The 24,219-nt window shown below is 35.1% G+C and overlaps 1 protein-coding gene across 1 annotated transcript; it reads right to left on the reverse strand.

The window, feature by feature from the left end:
* Positions 1 to 3,745: 3,745 nt before the first annotated feature.
* On the reverse strand, positions 3,746 to 23,294 carry man1b1a (mannosidase, alpha, class 1B, member 1a). The gene is made up of 13 exons (XM_067376501.1): positions 23,193 to 23,294; positions 21,280 to 21,388; positions 20,925 to 21,112; positions 19,957 to 20,093; positions 17,871 to 17,980; positions 17,569 to 17,760; positions 15,834 to 15,982; positions 15,484 to 15,672; positions 15,218 to 15,408; positions 11,991 to 12,111; positions 6,661 to 6,855; positions 6,212 to 6,343; positions 3,746 to 3,952 (listed from the first exon to the last, which is right to left on the reverse strand). Exons 1-13 carry the CDS (start codon positions 23,292 to 23,294, stop codon positions 3,746 to 3,748), a joined length of 2,022 nt encoding a protein of 673 aa, XP_067232602.1.
* Between the last annotated feature and the right edge of the window lie 925 nt (positions 23,295 to 24,219).

The following is a 24,219-nucleotide window of genomic DNA, read 5'->3' on the forward strand; positions in this document are numbered from 1 at the left end:
GCGTGCTTGGCTGAATTACATACTGTATTTGAGTGGATGTCAGGCACTGTATCGGTTGCTCTGATTTGACGTATGCCAACAAACCTCTGCATTTGTTAAAAAGAACACAAAGATAACTTCTGCTGGATGGTTTTATTTTGTAAATGTTTTTGGTACAGTATGTTATTAATGTAGGAATATTTACAAGACTGTACACAAAAATGTTATACTGTAACTGTTGTGCAAAACAACAACAACAACAACAAAACCAACAACAAATGCGGTTCTAAAGCCAAGATGACGTTCTTAAACTATTTTTTTTAATCTTATTTTCAAGTAAAACAAAAATATCTAAACATCCTTAAAACAAAAACTTACTTGAGAAGCAAAATTACAAAATATGTTGACTTATTTTACAAGAATATATTTTGAATGAACAATTTTTGAGCATAAACGTCTCTAAGTTTGGTTAGATTTAATAGGTAAGAAAAATAAACTTAACTCGAGAAATGAATGTCTTATCGTTTGCTCATCAAAAGTACATTTATCTTGCTTGAGTTAAGGATGTTTAAATATTTTCACTGGAAAACAAGACAAAATGGATTAAGAACATTATTTTTGTAATGTAGCAAAGCAAGTTTTTCAAACAGTATTTACAAGAACAACTTTTACGATATTAATTTAATATCCACTTCCAGAGAATTCATTTTGCAGGATAACATTTTTTTTCCATAGATTTTAATTCTAACATACAGTATGAATATGTAATATGCATAATTTAATTAGCATGAAAATGTATGCATATAATTAATAACATGAACAGATTGCATAATCACACTAGACTAGGTAGAGTTCCTTTTTGTTAGGAAATTGTAGAAATATACATTCTATAATATTAAGTCTCAAAGGTGGCACTTTGCAATTGCATGTGATAAATCGGTGACTTTTCATTTTGCTTCATAAAAAAAAAAGCATTTCAAAATAATAATAATTATTCAAATAATTCAATAATTCAAACAAATGAACAACAACAACAAAAACGCTAATGACAATGGCTATTAATAATTTACTTATAGTCTACTTTTTTTCCCCATTTCATTTTTCACTTTACAAACATCCCCAGAGACCTGCTTTTATCTTACAACATACATATCATTCGCAACTTCACCATTATGAAATACAGCTCAGCTGCTCTGGATATTAATACAGCTAACACAACCTGACCTTCAGAAACCCTCATCAGATCTGTGTCCACTCCGGGCTCCTTCATTTAACATTCGCTGGCGAGCACAAACGGTAATCACAAACCGCTGATTGCAGCAAAGAGACGGGAGAAGCAATCAGGGAGAAATCTCTCATTATCATGCGTTCACTCTGTATTCTATAAATCGAAAGGCACAAGCGATGCAGATTTTTATGTTATATCACTAGAAGCAGCAAGAAGAATGTGACACGGAACAGACATATTGTAATGCAAATGCCAATCATTCTGAAACTGGATGGTTTCAGATGAAGGATTATTTGACAGCTTCTGAAGGCCTGATTGTTTTGACTGGATAACTGCTGTTTGACCAAAGACACATGAGATGATAAGAGAAACAAACACTCGACAGCACAAGAGAAATGAAGTCGCAATTGTGAGAAAAATAAGTACAAATTCCAAGATAGAAACTCACAATTGCGAAAATCTTGCAAATCCGAGTTTATATCCCTCAATTTTGATTGTTTTTCTCAGAATTGTGATATAAACTTGAAACTGAGTTTTAAAGTCCAGTTCCAAGAAAAAAAGTCAGAATTGCGAAATACTGTATAAATTTGCAATTGTGAGAAAAAAAGTAAAAATTGCAAGATATAAATTTGGAATTAAAAGAAAAAAAAGTCAGAATTGCGAGAATTTGCGTTTGATTAAAAAAAAAAAAAAAAAAAAAAAAAAAAATTGCGAAATACAGATTACAAATTTCAAGAAAAAAGTCAGAATTGCGAGATATGCATTACCATTTGTGAGAAAAAGAGTCAGAATTGTGAGAAAAAAAATGCAATTGCGAGAAAAAAAGTCAGAATTGCGGGTATTTAGAATTGCAAGACAAAAAAAATTGCAATTGCGAGAATAAAAGTCAGAATGTGAGATAAAAATTTGCATTTGCAAGTAAAAAAAGAATTGCGAGATAGATTCCAAATTTCAAGAAAAAAGTCAGAATTGCAAGATATACATTACCATTTGTGAGAAAAAAGAATTGTGAGATATAAATTTGCAATTGCGAGAAAAAGTCAGAATTGCTAAGTATACATTATCATTTGCAAGAAAAAGTCAGAATTGAGAGATATAAATTTGCAATTGCAAGAAAAAAAGTCAGAATTATGAGATAAAAATTAATTTTATTACCTTTTTTATAAATTTTTTTGTCCAGTAACGGAAACAAGCTTCCATAAATATCAGACCAAATAAAGGGACCTAAATTAAGGATTTATCATAAGACAGTTCACCTAAAAATCAAACTTCTGTGATAATTTACTCAACCACCAAACCTGTACGACCTTCTTTCTTGGAACACAAAAGGAGAAATTAATTCAGAATTAACCAGGAAGAAAGAATTTAATTCGTTTTGGAAGGACGTGAGGGTGAATATATGACGACGTTTTCATTTCATTGTTGGGTGAGTGATTCATTGAATCGTTTCAAACCTGTCTACAAGCATCTAACGTATTAAAAACAGATGGCAGTGGGCTGATATAGAGTATGCCTGCACTCTAATATGAGAAGGGAAATTTTGTAGCTTTAATATCAGAAGTGATCTTGACTGTCGATGAGAAATAGTTTATCCTTCAAGCAATGTTTTCAATTAGTTGTGCTGTGAAATTAGAATTAAATAATAAATGAACATATATGCACATTTGATCACGGTTCAGCTGAATGTAGCATCACAGCATCCAGTGCCGTGCAACAGCTTCCAAAATTTGTAGATAATAACGTAAATCTACAGCGTAGTAACACAAGCAGTGCTTCGGACGGCATCCGCTACATCAAATCATTAGCGTTCACTGAAATACGCTCACTAAAGTCAACATAAATAACAGAAAACTACACAATCCCAGAGGGCTACCAAATAAATCTCAAGATGATCTGTAAAGTACCCAATATGTTCCCTAATGCATCCTGACTCTCACAAAAGGGAGACATTTAGAAATTGACACGCAGTTTCTTTCTGTAACAGCCTGCAAAAATAAAGGTGAGGCACTCACATCGAGATCATCCATCTATACACATAGAAATAACAACGTTAACAAAAAAAAAAAAAGTCTTCATTTTACAAAGTGCTTGGCATTTTTCAGTGTGTGTGATTTCAGCAGTCTGCCTTGTGATTTACGGAGTTGACACTAATGTTTCTGTCCCAAATATGGAAGATGAGACATCTAAAAATTGTGGCAGCTGCACGAGCTTGTCCAACACTTTGCAGTTGTCCCATGAGCTCAAACGCAAGTGAAGTCTTGTTAAATACAGAGTAAAAAGAGGAACCAATATTTGAGATGTTTCACCACCCATAATGAGTAACACTTCTTCTGGGTGAGTAAAGATTCTCACCGCATTTGAATAAAGCTCACGTGCACAGTTAAAGGTCGATGCATAACCTGCCACCTCAGTTTAGAGCAGAAACATTCCTGCAGAGCAGCTCTGAGGGGTTCTTCCTGTGGAAACCTGCATCATTTCTTGTTGAAACCCAAACATCACTGCAAGAGAGGACTGGCATGATTCTGGCTTCTTCCCCCCTCATGAGGCTGAGGGCCATATGGGCAGCGGATGGGCCTCAGTGTTGAACACGTACTTATCCAGACTGAGCAGCTCGTTGTCGTCAGAGAACAGGAGGAAGAGATACTTCAGCGTCTCGCCCAGGAAGAAGCTCTCCATCTTATCTCTGGGTGCGGGGTTCAATGGGTCACGGACGTTACCTATGGAGGTGTAGCCCCCACTGGGGACCTGGGACAGAAATTGAGTAAAGAAGTCAAGTTTGTTTATTTATTATTGGCACAGCTAGCACACTGTTCAATGGGCAGAGAAATGCTTCCAGCTGAGACTGATAAATGAAAGATATTCCAATTCTATACAATTTTGTCTTAAAACAAGTTATTATATAATTGAATTTAGACATAAAACATTATAATGTACCAGGGGAAAAAATGGATTTTAAGAAAAAAATCATGAGATTTGCTCAAAAGGAGCGTTATTAAACTGTCAGTCCTTTTAGAGATTAATGTTAAGTGAACATTAGATGATGACAAAAGTCATTTGAATGTAAAAAGAGAAATATATAATACAATCGTGGATTTTCTGTAATATGGACTGACACTGATAAATAACAAATCTAATATTGGCTTAAGTATCAACAATTAAAAAACTCAAAAATCAATGTGTTTAAGTACTAAAATTAATACATCTAAAACTGAAGTAAAAATACAGCTAAATATAAATATCAAAATTAATAGAAATGATAGATAAATAAATAAGTAAAATAATAATAATAATATGTATTTTTAATTAAATACTACCGATCCCAAACTTTTGAGTCGGTAATGTATATTATATATCAGAAAAATATCAGAAACATCTGGATCATTTTTGGTTTGACTTTCATAAAAAACATGAAAACAGACCAGATTTTTCTCTGAATACTTGAATGAATAACAGGCTTTTATTACCAATCAAATGAATCATTGTAAACAAAATTCATCTTAGCATTGCACAGAAGCTGTATGAACTGACATTACGATGTAACATTTATGCATTTACACTTCAATTACAATTGCATAAATAATGTTATGATATTAATGTTTCAAATATAAAATTTGAATATAGAAATAAAAATGTTGGCGGAAAAAAATGATAGAATAGACCTACTTTTAGATGGTAAAAAATTATAGAATAGACCTACTTTTAGATGGGAGACTAAAGTCGCCAGTAGGTGGCAGCAAGTGTTAATGATCAAGTCAATGAATCATTCAGCTTTGCATCATTCAGGAACGAAGCAAATTACATTTTAAAATATTTTCAAATAGAAAACAGTTATTTTAAATTGTAATATTTCACAATATTACTGTTTTTACTGTATTTTTAATTAAATAAATGTAGCCTTGGTGAGCAGACGAAACTTCTTTTAAAAACATTAAAAATCTTACCGATCCCAAACTTTTGAGCGGTAATGTATATTATATATCAGAAAAATATCAGAAACATCTGGATCATTTTTGGTTTGACTGTGTGTATAGTATGTATATATATGTATATATGTGTATATATATTATATATATATACATACATACATACATACACACACACACACACACACACACACACACACACACACACACACACACACACACACACATACACACACACACACACACACACACACAGTCAAACCAAAAATTATTCAAACGTTTTTGATATTTCTGATATATTTTTACTAGTGGGTGCAGGACACTATAGTTCATTTATGTAAGTGACGATAGAAAAATAAAGTAAACTGTAACATATTATACCCAAAAATTCTTCATACAGTTGACTACCAGTACAATTTATAAAAATTTGGAACCAAAAATTATTCAGACACTTTGACCTGACAATGTTTTGCTAAAGTGTTATAAGTGACATAATTAACATTTCTGACACAGTTTAACTCTGAAATCTTGTCATATTTTATTACCATTTATAGTGAATAAACTGTATTAATGAATGAAATTATATAATATATATATATATATATATATATATATATATATATATATATATATATATATATATATATATATATATATATATATATATATATATATATATATATATATATATATATATATATTATATATTCGTCGATTCTTGATCCATGATACAAAGAATCTGCAGCGATTCTGATATTTTCCAATGTTCTGCAATTCTCTCTCGAATCAATTCTGAGCTTAGTTTTTAGTGGTTAGTGAGGTCAGAAAACGTGTTCTGATGATGGAAGTGATGTCTCGCAAATTTTCAAATTTTCATTTTTGGGTGAATTATCCCTTTAACAGCAGATGGCACTACACGCTAGTTTATAAACACCCATAATCTGCTTGCTTCCAGTTCCTTTACACACACCACTTAAACTAAAAATAATCATTTATAAAGTTAGAAAAGGTTGAAGCGAATTACAAGGGTGTTCGCACCTCTTGTCATGTAAACCAGGAAAATGTTGCAGTTCTCACTCACTCTGGTGTGCTTGTTGAAACTTTGCAGTATGTCCCAGCCCCAGTCCCTGTATTTGCTGTCCTTGGTGAATCTATACATGTAGAACAGACTCTCCACAGTCTCGGGTCTCAGCAAGTTGTGTCTGTCTGCAGGCTGCACACACATATTGAGAAAGAAAAAAAAAATCTGTTAATGTAAAAGGGCACTAACTATTATAAAGGTCATCCTCATCAGTGCTGAGAGCAGAAATAGTTTTGTTCTAGAAAAGATAAACATGAAGACCTTGATTAGACAATCTGAACCTAACACAGCCTCTGCACTATTTGGGGGTCTATTATCATTTTATTTCTAGACAAAGGAGAGAAAAGGCATTATGGTTTGGTTCCAAAACCTGCATCAGCAGGCCTTGTCTCCAACCACCCAGGGAGTTTATTGTCAAAAATGAGTGGTGACTGTACAGGTTAATGAACCTTCACATCGATGTCTCGTCCGTTGTGGTTCTGCAGATTAAAGTGAGTGATCTCTGGGCTCAGGCCTGTCTCCATCTGTGCATACATCTGATGGCACGTCTCCATCAACTGCAGAGCTAGGTCCATGTGATCAGCGGGCAGGCCGTTGTGAGCACCGAGAGCCAGCGTGCCAGGAAGAAAACATACCAAATGATCCTGGATGACAGAGAGAGTGTTGTTATGGAGAAAGAGGTTATACACAACATTTTAAGGCCTCTACATTATCAAAACCTTACTACATGCCTTCTATGTTTCACCTCCACAATAAAGAGCTACACAGTTTTGATTATATACTAAGCATTTAAAGGGATAGTTCACCCAAAAATTAAAATTCTGTCATCATTTACTCACCCTCAAGTTGTAGGGCCCTATAATTTCTGCGATCATGGAAAACAGAATTTACTATACAACGCGGAATGTCACGGAATGTCAAATTTTTGATTAATGAATTAAAAGCAGGTCAGTACACGTAAATGAAAAAGCGATTTACACTAGTGACTGAATATTAAACCGCAAAAAGACTATTTAAACATGAATCCTGCATGTCTGTGTGCCTCTGAAATGAATGATGCGGAAGCGCAGTTTCATTTGCATTTACCTCACACACAACGCGCGGGCGCACGCACGCTGAAGCACGTGCGGCGCTCGTGGTATTTTCGTCCTCTGTCGCCTAGGCAAACCGTCAAAATAAAAGTTCGATTTAACTTGACAGAAACATATTACTGTTGTACAGTAGAATTTAGATAAATTAATTTAATAATAAATTATTAAAATATATTTTTAAACAATCTCAGTGTTTCTTCATGTTTTAATTTTAACAGTAAAGCTCTGTTGTGTATGGAAGCCCGTTTCCGCCACTAAAAAAAAAAAAAAAAACTCCACTAAAAATAAAATAAAATAAAAAGCCACAAAAAAAAAAGATGAATTGCGACTTTTTATTTCAGAATTCAGACTTTTTAACTCACAATTGCGAGTTATAAAGTCAGAATTCTGAGATATAAAGTCGCAATTGTGTGATAAAAAGTCAGAATTCTGAGATATAAAGTCGCAATTGCGTGATATAAAGTCAGAATTGCGAGATATAAAGTCGCAATTGCGAGATATAAAATCAGAATTCTGAGATATAAAGTCGCAATTGCGTGATAAAAAGTCAGAATTCTGAAATAAAAAGTCACAATTGCGTGATATAAAGTCGCAATTGCGAGATATAAAATCAGAATTGCGAGATATAAAGTCGCAATTGCGTGATAAAGTCAGAATTCTGATATAAAAAGTCGCAATTGCGAGTTATAAAGTCAGAATTCTGAGATAAAAAGTCGCAATTGCGTGATAAAAAGTCAGAATTCTGAAATAAAAAGTCACAATTGCGTGATATAGTCAGAATTGCGAGATATAAAGTCGCAATTGCGAGTTATAAAGTCAGAATTCTGAGATAAAAAGTCGCAATTGCGTGATAAAGTCAGAATTCTGAGATAAAAAGTCGCAATTGCGTGATAAAGTCAGAATTCTGAGATAAAAAGTCGCAATTGCGTGATAAAGTCAGAATTCTGAGATAAAAAGTCGCAATTGCGTGATAAAAAGTCAGAATTCTGAGATAAAAAGTCGCAATTGCGAGTTATAAAGTCAGAATTCTGAGATAAAAAGTCGCAACTGCGTGATAAAAAGTCAGAATTCTGAGATAAAAAGTCGCAATTGCGAGTTATAAAGTCAGAATTCTGAGATAAAAAGTCGCAATTGCGTGATAAAAAGTCAGAATTCTGACTTTTTTTCTCGCAATTAACTGATGGTCAGTATCTCTGTCTGTAACAGTGCATGCAACGATAGCCGTGCTGCCGTGAAGTCTGAAGCTGTTGGTGTATAAAATGTGCCACTTCAGCTTTGTCTGATTTATTGCGCCTCCGCCACAGTTGATTCTTCTTCTTATTATGATTATTATTATATTGTTATTATTGTGCAAAATTCATTAGTGTATCCATTCTGTTAAAAACAACTTTTATTGTCCAAATACCTCGACTGTAATTTGCAGAATTGCATGATTCTACCCTTGAGTTGCAAAGTTGATGAAACATGATAGATATTGGTGTTTTAGTATTAAGCCCACTAGATGGCAGTAAAAGCTGTTTTTCTCCTTGAAACGCTGTACTTGTGTACAAGGTTACCGTGGAAACATTCTATATGCACATGTCCGGAGACTAATCTTTATGTGTCTCCTCCAGTAAAATCAATATTTCTTTATTGGTAAATCGGCGCTAAAAATAATCCTTTATGATGTCCTCTATTTTATGTATAATAATAACAAAGCAGCAATCCTGATGGTCTATTTAATGTATAATAATAATAATAAATAAATAAATAAAGCAGTAATGCTGATGGTCAGTCGCAATGAAAGGAAACGCAAGCAAAGTTAGAACTGTGAGAAATAACGTTTCACAGTAGTGAGAAAGTCAGAATTCTGACTTTTTATCACGCAATTGCGACTTTATCTCAGAATTCTGACTTTATAACTCGCAATTGCGACTTTATATCTCAGAATTCTGACTTTTTATCACGCAATTGCGACTTTATCTCAGAATTCTGACTTTTTATCACGCAATTGCGACTTTATCTCAGAATTCTGACTTTATAACTTGTGAGATATAAACACACAATTGCGAGTTAAAAAGTCAGAATTCTGAGATAAAAAGTCGCAATTCATTATTTTTTTATTTTTTTTAGTGGCTTTTTTTTTTTGTGGCGGAAACGGGCTTCCATAGTTGTGCAGCACATTGTTTGACAAAAAAGTTTAATTTCATGATTAAAAGATAAAATGGTATGCGTTAATTTGATGTAAATACAAAAATGTAAATACACAACAGAACTTCTGAAGAAATAAAAATTCATAAAAATATATTTTTTAATGAATATAGAGAATACGAATCAGACGTCACGCCACATTGAGTTCTGGGTAACTTCTTTGTTTATTCGCCATCTTGACAGGATCGCGCAGCCTTTCCGTTATTGAGTTTAGTGCAGTAATTTGTTTTTTGTCATGATTGTGAAAAATGTCACCATTGTATGTCATTAATGCTGCAACTCAGATCATCGTTTTGAGAGAAAACTTTTCGCCTTTTCTACGTGTAAAAACACCAAGGGAAGCAGGTCAAGGAGATGACGAGAAGACGCCGGATGGCAAATATATTATTAATGGCACTGATTAAACCCACTGCTTATCACTCAATAAAAGAATGGCATTGCTAAGTGTTTTTGAACGTTTTGATTTCGTTTGGTTTAATAATTAACATTACCTTTACAAGTCTGACTCTCACTGCGCTCGTGAATTAGCAGAACTTGACGGGGACATTCAAATGCTTAACAAACGCTTCATGTGACAAACAAACAATTCTGTACATATTTATTAAAGCATACTGCGTGGAGATACGCAAATGAGCCCAAAATATGAACGCAACACATTTATATCTTAAACGGTTTCCTCTCGTGTCCTCTCAAGAAAACGCTTAATGCACTTAGACTGATATTAAAGAGACCAAATACTATTTACAAATAAAGCACATGCAGAAAAACGGATGAGACCGAAATATAAACTTTCAGTATCACTTAAAATGCAAGCATTTTATACATTTTCTTCTTAACGGTTTTATAAAGGTATGAAATTGCTTAGTGTGGTTGTCATTTGTTAAAATAAATATAAAAATACATTGTGTTCGTGTCCGTCTGTCCACTGAATTTGACCCATAATCTCTGATTCTCCTCATCTATGATCGTGGAAAAGGGGGATTACAATGACAACAGTTGTAGGCCCACTCAGTATGCTCGTTTAAGCATCATTTAAATGTTTCCAACAAATAAATGAATCGACTTTTCTCAGCATTTTGATCACAGATTTATTTGGATATTCATAGGATGGCTGAAGCAGCGGTGAGCGTCCAGCGTTTGACACGGTAAACAGATCAACATTGTAAACGAAATTCTACAAAACTTCAGTAAAAAAAAAAATTAAATAAATAAAATGATCATGCGACGCGATAAAAGAGCTTCTATTCCCTGCTAACGATACCATTAAAAATGTTAACGTTCCACTAAATGGCAGAAACAAAACAAAAGGTAAGCAAGAATCCGTATTAATTTCAGTACGAGTAATAGAGGGCGATCCTGTCAAAATGGCGGCGCCGCCCCGGCATGCAATTCTCTATAGTTGTTTTTAAGAATTCAATTAATTAGACATTCTTTTTGATTATTAAAATGGAATTAAACCATTAAAATGGAATCCACAAAACAGAATTTGGTAAAAAAATAAAATTTGAGGGGAAAGAATAAAAAATAAAAAAAATATTTTTTTGTTAAACTTTTATTAAATTGTTGGTAAACTGGACAAGATTCATTATTTCAATAAATTAGACATGCTTTTTTATTACTAAAATGTAATTTAACCATTAAAATGGAGTCAAAAAATAAATAAAACGGAAAAAACTGAATCCAGAAAAATTTAAACGGAAAAAACAGAATTTGGAAAAAAATAAAACAGATTTTATAGGGCCCTAAAGTTATTCTTAACCTGTATGAATTTCTTTCTTCTGCTGAACACAAAAGAAGATATTTTGAAGAATGTAGGTAACCAGTTTTTTTTTTTTTTGGGGGGGGGACCATCAACTGTTCGTTTTTTTCTCCTCGAGCATGAGCTCCATATTCTTCTACAGTATATCATACTATATGAGCCATAATGATTATTTATCACATATGATACTCAACAAAAAACATATGCAAACTTTCACCATCCTTTTTTTTTTTACGATTTTGTCTAAAGGTTCAATAAACTGTTCCATTTCAAAAAATTGTATTTTACTGACCATTATTTCATATGTCAGGATTACAGGGATAAAAAGGTTTTGTACATGTCACAAAGGTCTCAAATTACCATTATGCTGGTTTATTTCCATCCTCGTGAGGAAGCCAATTTCATTAAAACCACTAGATTTAAGCCTGGAGATTATAGGAACAGATGCTGTATGGTAAAGATGAAATATATTTATAGAGCAAACACATAAGGATGCTCAAAGGAATAAAGAATGAAAACTCTTTCATTTTATACTCACCCTCGTGTTTTTTTTTTCTTCTTCTGTGGAACATCAAAATAGGATTTTTTTGCCATTTTCATTTTTGTTTCACAGACAAAAAATAAAAGCATACATCTTTGGAAAAACATAAGGGGGAGTAAATAAGAATTTTCATTTTTAGGTGAAGTACCCCTTTAAGAATGACACTTGGCGGCTGAAATGAAGTTATGACTTTCTCACCATCTTGGGATTGAGGCGGCCATTGGACAGCTCCCCAACGAAGGTCAGTTTACTAGTAGAAGTCTGTCTTAAGAGATTCTTTTTGACACCTTCTATAGCCTGAAGATAGTCCTCCAGCAGCCTGGAACGATATACATACATCACACTCTGCATTTGAAGCGATTGAGTTCGCCCTCTAGAGACAAAAATAAGCTATTGCAACTTAAATGTACATTGAGAGTGTCCCAGACCTCAGTTGATCCTCATACGTGTCTCTGTGATGTATAAAATCAAACATATAGGTAGTGAGGTCTTAGCAAGATAACAGACAGGATTCAGAGGTCATTTAAATGGACCACCTTCCCTGTCATTGACTAGCATATCCATCACCAACCTGGTCTTGGGTGGATTTGATATTCCAGACCAGACATTTATCAACTCATTAACAGTCAATATCTACCGAACCCCAGTGAACACATTTTTTTATTGAATTATTCAAAACCAAACCCTATGAAAAAATACTATCAGCGAGGAGCAAGTGTGCGTGATGTCAAGACAGCGGGAGTCTAACGAGACTCAGGTGTGAGCAGAAGCACTGACGTGCATGACAATGACCTGTCAAGCTCAACAGAGTCTGAATCGCACCAACATAGAGAATAGGAAGACAGAATAACATCCTGTCAACTGCAGAAAATGGCTGATGTCCCATTTTTCTAGGAGCAATGACACCTTGGCATTGTCCCTAATGGTGGTGGACATGTACGAAACGTGCCTATGACAGTTGTCATCATGATGCTGTGGTGTTGTGGTGGCTTTCTGACCCATTTTATTGTCCGCCAGACAAAATGTTTAAGTTCAACTAGTTAGAAAAGTAATAGCACACCTCTCCTCAAAAAAGACACTCCATTTAAGGAGCCAATAATTATTTTCATGTTATGGTTGATAACTGACAAACGGATGATATTACAATTCAATACTATTTTGTCTAAATAAATGAAATAAAACACTAAAAAATATAATCATCAGCATTAATTGACAGTAGGGTAATCTAAATGTGAAAATAGAGAAAATGAGCAGGCACTAATATCTGATATTTTCCAAAATATTTCCAATATCAACTGACACTGATCAGTATAATACACAAATATATAATTATATAATTAGTTATGAATATCTGAACATGCAGTACATCAGAAGAAAGATGAGCTTAACTCATTCATTTTTTTTTTTTTAAATCAATGCTTTGAATGTGGGTAAGTTTTTTTTTTTTGAAAAATCACGTTTTTGTCCAAGGCTACATCTGGATCGGATTCAGAATGATGATCAAAACATAGATGGAGTAGATCACATCCATCAACACCCCCAAAGCTTCACAGTCCTGTACCTTTTCCTGAGTTGACAATTCATTCAGTATAATGCATGTTGATTATTTTACATATGCATCTGCTTACATATGCTATCGCGTGCTTCTGCTTCTTCGCCTGTGTTTTGATCAGGGGATTCTGTACTCTTTCAGAAGATTTCTAATAGTGCCCCCTACCATATAACAGTAAAAACATGGAAAGCCATAAAATTCTGTCAATGGCAGAGAAGCTTTGTTTCATAAATGACGGAAAATTCCATCAATAGCAAGAAATATATATATATATATATATATAATATATACATATACATAAATATATATATATATATATATATATATATATATATATATTATATTAATATACATACATATACTGTGCATACCTACTTAAAGGTACAATTTGTGATATTTTTTTCCGCTAGAGGTCGCTAGAAGCCTATTCAAAACAAAGGCGTAGTTTGATGACGGCAAGTATTAGAGCGGAAACTTGGGACATGTGGTCTCCATCTCAACGGACGGTGCAAAAGAATAGGGATTGGAGTCTGGAAGAACTCATGTTCGTGGACGCGATTATTAACGTTACTGTAGTGTGAAGCAGAGCAGGACCGAGTGTTGCGGGAGCTGAACGAGGAGCTGAAGCGATTGATCAACACACGCCTCACGAGCAGCGGGACTTTTATTATGACATAGTCTCCGGCGCCGCTTCCGCTTTTCCGGTCATGAGTTTACAGGAGCTGTCCTTGTCGACAGAACCAGCGGCAGATGGTAAACAGTAATTATGTTCCATAAATAAGTAACAATCCACCATAAAACGTGCAAGAAGTAAATAAGGAACTGCTTGAAGCAAGCTAGTGGTTTGCTGGACGATAGACACTACTTCTGCATTTGTCCACGGCACTGTAGTCATGTGGTTTCTACGTCAGTAAAGGCGGTAACAAAGGTAACTGACATCATTGACAGGCGACTGCACTGCCCCGTGTCACCGTTTAGAATGGGAATTTTCTCATGATTTACAAGTACTTGAAAACATTAGAGATATTGTTAGTAATCAGCTGGACAAAATATATAACACTAGCCTAGTGGTTTTTGGATATTTTACTGCAAAAATTTTACATATTGTAGCTTTAATACTTTAAAATGGAATTACAGCTAAGCCAATTTTGTTTTGCCTTATTATACCAATATACTATTTTTTTATGTTAAAATACATTGAGCAACACTGTCTCCACTCTCCACCAATCGTATGAGTTTGGGGTGGGACTATCTATTTGACCATCCAATAGCTGCCAGGGACAGTATTCAGGAAGCCTATTTCAGGAAGGCTTTATTTCTGTGACTTATTTTTGGTGATATTAGTGGCACACAAATTACACACTTCACCTTAAACCAGTGGATTATCACCGCTGTTTTTTTTCCCTACTTCATAGCACAAGGTTTTTAAACACTTGAGTACTAAACTTGAGCATCTGCACTTATATAATTTAAGACCTCTTGAAACCAATTATATCACGGAGTGACTGACTTCATAATAAAATAAGCTTATACTGAATCCACCGAATCACAAGTGTGCAACACAAATGCCCTGTGCTTTTAGCACTGTCAAGGCTAAGTAGCATGTCGTTATGTAACAATTAAAACATGCTCAGATATTTTTCATTCTTTCCTGGTGCAATTCATTCTATCAATAACTGACAATGTGAATCAATCATACCACCCCATCTGTGACCGGAACCTTAACTTCAGTACATTAGGCTCAGTGAGCATGGCCAATTCTCTGGAACCCATTAGCTAAAAGCACCAGTGGGCTATTGACATCCGGTCTAAGCACTAAATTTATGAACCGTCATCCAAGGCTGCATTTGTATCTGCTGTTAGTGTAACTCACTCATTCTCTTTCTTGCCACCTTGTAGCCACTGTTTGAGCAGGTACTCGTAGTAGCTGTCTGCACGGGCCCCCAGCGTGAAGGCCCCTCGGCGTGTGAATTTCCCACTGTTTGTGTTGATGAACATGGGCACCAGACCATCACGCTTTCCCTCCAGTCTGTGGACCTGTCTGGTCACCTCCTCCACTGCATTCTGAGAACAGACGAAGACATGAATACGAGAAATGAAATGAAATGTAATTAAATGAAATCAAATAAAATAATGTACCTGGTACTGCGGGTCCTGTGTGAGTCGGCTGAGCTCTCTGAACTCCAGCTGAATGCTGGTCACCTCTGCGACTGTGCTGTCTGTGGTCCAGCGTGGAGGGTGAGCAGTTCCTTTACCAATGTTCACATCAGAGTAGGGGATTTTAGATGGCGTCTTGAAGGCAGGCATTAATCGAAAGCCAATGTCTTTCTACAAAAACAGAGACACAACATATGTTGAGTTTATTAAGGGTCTAGTTGTGTGTAAGCCAAAAGCTATAAACCTTTAAAGTTATACTATGTCCTTTACTAGGACAAAAATGAAGGATAATGAAGATGATACTAAATTAAATAAAGATCTAAAGTACTTACAGCTTTATCCAGGAAAAGTGTGTCCCCAGACAAGTGGTATGTGCTCAAGAGACCCCCCAAAATACGGATGGTACTCTCAAAAAGATTCACATCCACATTCTTGGAAAAAGATAATTCTGTCTCTACCCACTTCCTGGCCTCTGCAAACTCTAATAAAGAAATGGAGAGGGAGAGTACTATTTTTTATATATTCATATTTATGTAGTCTTTTTCACTCAATATATTTTTTATTCATGGGTTTTTCTTCAAATATGGACACTTTATGCCCCGTGGACTCAGAAAATACTCTCGTTAAACACACTTCTGACACACTCACTAGTTTATTTAATTTGTATGCTAGCAACGGCCAACTGTGGATATGCACAACTGTTCAAAGGTTTTGGGTCAGAATGATGTTTTAATAAAATGAAAGTCCCTTATGCTCACCAAGGCTGCATTTATCTGATCAAAAATACTGTAAAACACTTACAAGTGTAATTTATTCCTGTGATGCAAAGCCGAATTTTCAGCATCATTACTCCAGTCTTCACTGTCACATGATCCTTTAGAAATTACTCTTTACTGCTCAAGAAACATTTATTATTATTATCATTGAGGACTGCAAATGTAAAATTATTCAGGTTCAAATGTGATACTGACCTCAATTTTTCATTACACAAAAAATATGTTCTTTATATTATCCTTGTTTAAAAAGGAAATAATTATTTATTTAATTTTATTTTAAGTTTGTAAGTCTGCAACAAGGGTAAAATAGTCAAATCTATGTATACATTATAGTCATCCGAATTGCAGCAAAAAGACACTTTAACCTAAGTTGCAATGTGACCTTCATATAACAAAATAGAAAAACTGACCCTAAAATACAACTCCTGAGAAATAAAAGTGCCTGTACTTGAAGAAACAGCCTCAGGTTGACAGTAGAAAAGGAAACAAGGAATAGATTTAACAGTGGTCATGAAACAGAAGCTGCGGTTTTAAAGGTGCCCTAGAATTGAAAATTGAATTTAACTCTGGCATAGTTAAATAATAAGAGTTCTGTACATGGAAATGACATACATTGAGTCTCTAACACCATTGTTTCCTCCTTCTTATGTAAATGTTATTTTTGCAAAAGACCTCTGTAAACAGGAGAATCTCAACATAACACCGACTGTGACGCAATAGTCAGATCATTAATATGTACTTTTGCATATGCAAGCCCATGTTCAAGGCATTAGACAAGCCAGTATTAACATCTGGATCTGTGCACAGCTGAATCATCAGACTTTATGCAGGTAAGCAAGCAAGGACAATAGCAAAAAAAATGGCAGATGGAGCAATAATAACTGACATGATCCATGATATCATGATATTTTTAGCATGTTGCTAATGTACTGTTAATGTGGTTAAAGCTACCATCGTTTCTTACTGTATTCACAGAGACAAGAGTCGTCGCTATTTTCATTTTTAAACACTTGTAGTCTGTATAATTCATAAACACAACTTCATTCTTTATAAATCTCTCCAACAGTGTGTAATGTTAGCTTTAGCCACGGAGCACTATCAAAAAGGGGACACGCACAGAATCGGCACATCTTTAATTATGCCCCAAAATAGGCAGCTAAAAAAAAAATGAATAATAAAAAGAAAATCTATGGGGTATTTTGAGCTGACACTTCACAGACACATTCAGGGGACACCTTAGACTTATATTATATCTTATGAAAAAAGGTTCTAGGGCACCTTTAAGACTCACCCTCTTTCAGGCCCAGGATCCACATGGTGTCTAGTGCATCTATGAGAGTGAGGCCCAGACCGAACCACTCTCCATGAGTCTTAGATATGGGCTTCAGTTCATCATGGCCCCATGCAAAAGCCTTGTAGCCCTTCCACGCATGCCTGAAGGCCTCCCGCACCGCCTCCACACGATCCACGGGCTTCTCTGTGACTGAGTACAACAATCAAATCACAGACATGAAGATGATCACACGTCTGTGACAGTTGGCCATTTGCACAAGCCAAACTTTGGCACAGTTTGTGCTACATGAATTCTGATACCTGGGTTTAAGCTGGCAGCTCCCTCTGCATTAGCCACTGTTCCTACTTTTCCATGGGCGGTGGACTGAAGCTCTGTCCCCTGCTCTGCCTCGATCATCGCCCCACGCCAGCTATGAGTCCAAAAACAACACTGGAATCAATTGTAACAGTATTTTATCTAACATCCAATCCAGAGATTCAATACCAGTTATAGCACCGTTTCCTCCCACACGCCCCACGATTATAACTGCAATAATGAAGAGCAGGAGGTGGACTCCCACAACAGGACACAGCTGGAGGAAATGAAAGCTCATCACAAATCACTTTAAAACTGCTGTGTTACCAGCTCAACTGATAATACACTGTTCTCTAAGGCACTATCAGCACACAGGAGTCTTCTGCTCCTGTGATGTCATTTTTTGCTCTCTCTAAAGGCCGTGACACACGTAAAAGAACTAGCGGTGACGAAAGCTGGAATAAATAGTTTATATTTGTCATTCAATAAGGGAAACCGAAACTAGGACTGCAGATATACAAAAAAAAAGATTGCAAAAACTGGGTCAGACGACGCTGGCCGGCGTTGGTGACATCAACCATCAGTGTGGTGTCTTAAGGCCTTAAAAGTGATAGGTCACCCAAAAATAAAAGTCTTATCATTTTTTAAATCTTTTTTTTTTTTTTTTTGTAAAGCAGCTGTGAGCACTATAAGGGTGTACTTCAGAACTTTTGGTTTGGACCAAAAAAGAAAATGATGCATTTAGTCCTGGTTCGCTAAGTGACAAGTGAAATTAATGTGATGTGTAGCCAATTATTGTGTACCTATGTGAACACACACACAGTGCCTGTCCACTGGTTTGGTGCGCACTAAGGTTAGGATGGAAGCATTCACACTTATTCAAATGAACTGTATTAACAGAGCAGTCGCACCAGAGTCTGTTTCAATTGGACAATATCTACCAAGTGTGAGAACACCCTAAAATGTCATTGTATGTAAAAGTCCTGTGTGAACATTTTTAATAAACTGTGTTCCAAATTCAGGAGTTTTTAAACTGGGGGCCTGAAGAGGGAAGCAAAAATAAAATAATGCAAAAACAAAACAAAAATAATGATTTTATTCAACAATATCTTCTCTTCTGTGTCATTCTCATATGCTTTTTATGTTAAGCTCTTCCAGGTTCTACGTCAGAATGCCAACTCATTATTGACCGGCCCCTGCATCACGTAAACAGCATCTGCCAATACCGAGCCGGGTTTTTGAAGCAGAACCTGGAAGCGCTGAACGTAAACAGCATACGAGAATGACACAGAAGAGAAGATATTGTTGAATAAAGTCGTTATTTTGTTTTTGTGCACAAAAAGTATTCTCAATGCTTCATCACATTAAGGTTGAACCACTGCAGTCACGTCGACTGTTTTAAAAATGTCTTTAGTAGCTTTCTGGACCTTGAAATTGAGTCAAATACCTCTCGGATTTCATCAAAAATATCTTAATTTGTGTTCTGAAGATGAACGAAGGTCTTATGGGTGTGGAACAACATGAGGGTAAGTAATAAATTACAGAATTTTAATTTTTGGGTGAACAAACCCTTTAATTGTTTGAAAAAAAAACTAAATAACTTCAGTGGTGTATATATTTTTTTATCTATTTATATACCTTTATATATTAGGAATGGGGTTCCTCTCAAGGGGATCATTATATTGCAGGTCTGCGTTTGCAAAACCCTGTTCCAATTACAGCATACAGGTTTCGAATGACATGACGGCGAGTAAATTAACACACAGTTTACTATTTCTTAAAGGAATTTGTCATAAGTTTGTACCCAAATACAGTGACAGATGAATCTGACAAGCAGCAAAGTGAAAATGTATTTCATTTAGTGGAGGAGATAAAGCTCTTAGGAGCGCCAAGCATGTGAGTGAGACTAATAACAAATAAATGGCAATAAAACCCATAATTACAGTGTCAGTTTTAATGCCTCTACTAACTCGCAAGGTTAAATACTAAGCCAACAACAAATAAATGTCAATGTCTAATCCTCTACCAGTTATCATTAATAAAACTCTCATTTAAAAATGTCTTCATTGCTTGAATGTAAAAAGTCCGAACCTAATGACTGTTTTTGCTTCTTTCCCTTCTTCGTCTTCCCTCTTGATCACGGGTTCTTTTCCATCTTTCTCCTGCCAATCTGACACATTCCCTCGCTTCTGTAGAGCAGGAGGACCACGCTTGCTAGGGGGCTTCCTCTGCAGATTCAAACCGGCCAACATAAAAAGACAAGCATAAATAATGTAGTATCTTATGGTACCTTTACACAACAAAATCTTTTGGTCTTTCATGTACAGATCACAACGTTATCAAAACAATCCCTTTCACGTGGAACCACAAAAATTATTAATATTGCTGTATTCTGCTGCCAGGCCAGTAGTTGGCGATGTCACTTTGTAAAAAAATCCAGTATGCACTATAGACTGAACACATACAAATGACGTCACCATTTCCACAATTTGTAGTTTAAATGCAGAAAACAAAGTTATCATTTTCAAAAACTTGCACTTTAAAAACCCATGTTCAAAAGTTTGCAGTTTCAGCCCCCCAAAACGCTGTTGTTGTGTACATGAACGGTTAAAATGCATTTTTAAAAGATAAATACTTATGAAAGATTAGCACTTTTCAGTACTTTATTAACATAGTATTAAAATATATTTATATTAAAATATTTATTATTTTGGTATTTTTAAAGCTTTTATTTTGTATCATAATCTTTTCCATTTTTTAATTTTTTTTAATGATTTTATTTTGAATTTAGTAACAGTTGTAATTTTTGTATCTTTTTAAAATGTACTTAATCAATTTAATAATGTTATTATTAATAATATTTTGTTATTTAAAAAGCTTTTATTTTGAATTTCTAAACAACTGTATTTTACAATTACAACTTACATTTAAGATTTAAGTTGTTTTTCTGTTTGTTTTAGCAGGGGCTGTAAAAACCCTTAAAAATGAGTAGCAAAAATGATAAAGTAACCAATATTACATACAATAGATCCCAAATATCTGAGAAGCATCCTACAAACCATAGCTGGAGGTTTGGGAAGTATTGGAATGCTTGGTCTTTGAAGCTCCGGCAGCACTTCTGGTGGGACGTCCTGGACCCCAGGGACAACTCCTGGTGGGAGCTTTGGGATGAGGCCAGGAGGAATGGGCCTGAGACCTCGGTTATCCATTTCAACCCAGTCCTCCTTCAGTGATCTGTCAGAGAGCCCTGGAGAATAAACAGACAGAAATATCTCATGTGAATTATTAATAGCAAACTGTGTGAGGTTTAATAAAACGTCTACCCCAGCATCAAGGCTGTACCAATCATCTACCTGTTGTGTTTTCACCTTTCATATCCTGTGAAATGTCATTAAAGGAGGCTGTATAAAGTACCTCTCCACTGCTCTGCCAGACTGGAATAGGAAAGAATCCCACAGATGAAGAGAAAGGCTAGCAGGAAAAGAATCAGACTGCGCTGAAGCCGAGACAGCTGCTTCCATTTCTGCAAAAACAATGTATGGACAATCAGAGGAAAGTGCAGCAATTTTATATTTTTTATGGCTTGAAAATGGCAACTGCAATGACTGCCGAATATAGTACTACAAAAACAAATCTACTGGAAAAAGATTCATCCTGCGCTCACAAATCATATCTAAAAGAACTTTTCTCTCAATAAAGATGTCATTATAGTTTAATCATCCTAACTATTCAACTCAATTATAACCTTCCTATCCTAATTAAATTAGCGCCTCTCAGATAAAGGAATGCATAAAAGGGATAGTTCATCCAAAAATTCCTACATTTCCTTACCCACATCTTGTTCAAACCTGCATGATTTTCTTTTTTCTGTGAAACAAAAATTAGATACACTGCCTTTAAAAAGTTGTGTCGGTTAGCCGTATTAATGTTTTTGAAAGAAGTCTATTATGCTCACAAAAGCTGCATTTACACTGCCCACCAAAAGTTTGGAAACACTCCTGGCAAAGTGTGGTTTTGGATGATATCAGCATAAATCCTTATCTTTTTTGGTGCAAATACATTACAGTTATTTGACATTATCATTGAAGACCAGCAATAATAATTTTCATTTTGATTACATAATAATGGCATTATATACATGTTAAAGTCAGCTGTGATACCTGGTTACTGGTTTAAACTTGGCCCAGGTTTGTAAAAGATTTTTGGGTCAGCACACCTTAATAGCTTCAACAATTGATTGCCAATTAAGTTTAGAATACAATGAACCAATTAGAACCCAGTTTAGGTCCGATAGCTGCTAATGGTGGATATTTTGAGGAATATATATTATATATTATATATATATATATAAACTGTTTATATAATAAAATATGTTTTCATAGTTTGTGTTGGTCCCTTAGTGCAAAATTATCACAAATTAAAAAGGATTCATGCCAATATTGTCCAAAAGCCCACTTTTCTAGGTCGTTTCCAAACTTTTGGATTTATTCCTGTGATGGAAGGCTGATTTTTCAGCATATTACTCCAGTCATCAATGTCACATGATCCTTCATAAATCCTTAAAATATGCTGATTTGCTGCTAAAGAAACATTTCTTATTATTAACAATGCTGAAAACGGTTGTGCAGCTTAATTTTTTTATGGAAATAATGATACATTTTCTTCAGTATTTTTTAATGTATAGAAAGCTCAAAAGAACAGCTTTTAGTTTTAATGTTGCTTGTTTTTGTCATTTTGATCAGTTTAATGCATCCTTGTTGAATAAAAGTCTTAATTTCTTAAAAAACAAAACAAAAAGAAAAAACCAAGAGCCTCATTTTGGGTTCCCAAAGAAAAAAAGAAAAAGAAAAAAAAAAGATAACATCATTTAGAAAGACATGACTGAGTAAATAATAGCATAACAGTATTTTAATTTTTGGTGAAGCTACATTTTAAATTAAAAGGGTATTTTCCAAGCTACATAATTATGTTTTCGGCTAAGCAGGGAGTGCGTTTCTGGTTTCTGGCGATAATTAAGTATATACAAATTAGTAGATTAAACGTGAGGGGGGTAAAAATCCAAGAGTTTTGACATCTTCGGTCTGGCTAGAACTGAACACAATGACTACAGTGCCAGAACTTTCCTCTCAGAATAATAAATAGATGTCAAGATGTCTCGTAGACAGGAAAATGGCACTCATTTACACAAACAAAGAAAGAAGCAGAAGCCATCAGCCTTCGAACATCACACTTAATGAATGCACCGAGAATACATAATGCTCTGTATTTATGCCCTGCAAAACAATAGTTTTGATGGTATCTTAAGAAGAAAAGAGTCAAACACTAACCCTCCAGCAGGACTGTCTCCGGTGCTTGCCGTTGGTGTAGCTGTGGCTGTGTTGCTCTCCCAGCGTCAGAGAGACAAAGTCCTTCCTCTGTGGCGAGTACATTTCTAACACAGCCCACCACTCAAACACACTGAATCAAATAGGGGGGGGAGACAAGAATGACACAGATATCAAGTGATTTTTCCCACAAATCACTATTCGTAACATGAGCTGAGCACATGAAGATCTGTTGCTCCAGCAATGCTGATCTCAGCTCCCTGAGGAGAATCAAGGTGTAAAACAATGATCTTTTCACAAGATTACTTGATACAAGACTAAGTCTGGAGTAAAATGAGGCGTGGGGTGGCACATCTGATCTGAGAACAACACCATGGGACAGGGCTGTTCACCTCATTGTCCCAGGGCCATGAGAGCCATGTAAGAGGGGATTAAGAACATTAGCCTAAGTCCATCTGGTTTCTATCATACCAAACTCAGCTTATTGGATAGAATAGATTTAAAGACACCGGCCTACTAAGATGACACATATATGCTGCTGGACAGGAGAAGGTTGAATGCAGACTTTCCCAAATGCAAATTACAAGTAAAATCATCTGTTTGAGAGTGGAATTTAAGTGTGAAGGTGAACTTGAATAAGAGGAAATTGTTCCCACACATTTTAACCATTCCCATGACCTTTCCTGTTGTTTTAGATTACTTGATATTAATATTTCTATTAAATAGCATGCAAAGAAAAATTGATTTGCTGATGAATCATTCAAAATGATTTGTAAACTGGTCGACTGATTAACTGAAAAGAATCATTTCAAAAGATTCACTCACAAATCATACATCACTATAGCTTTTGAGCAGTTTATATCCAGAGAAAATGGTAATTATTACTATATTATTATTTTTAAAATGTCACATGTTATATTCATTTCAATGATAAGCTTGGACATAACTCGTAATCTGAATCAACATAATCTGATTATTTCGGTCATGTTGTATCAAATGATTGTTTTAAATATATTTCCAACCATTTTTA

This window comes from Chanodichthys erythropterus, chromosome 22, assembly GCF_024489055.1.
Source record: "Chanodichthys erythropterus isolate Z2021 chromosome 22, ASM2448905v1, whole genome shotgun sequence".
NCBI lineage: Eukaryota > Metazoa > Chordata > Actinopteri > Cypriniformes > Xenocyprididae > Chanodichthys > Chanodichthys erythropterus.

Coding starts and splice junctions, on each gene's coding strand:
- man1b1a (XM_067376501.1), bottom strand. CDS start 23,294: ATGTACTCGCCACAGAGGAAGGACTTTGTCTCTCTGACGCTGGGAGAG. Junction 21,113..21,279: donor TCTGGCAGAGCAGTGGAGAG/GTACTTTATACA, acceptor TTTATTCTCCAG/GGCTCTCTGACAGATCACTG. Junction 15,409..15,483: donor CACAGGACCCGCAGTACCAG/GTACATTATTTT, acceptor GTCTGTTCTCAG/AATGCAGTGGAGGAGGTGAC.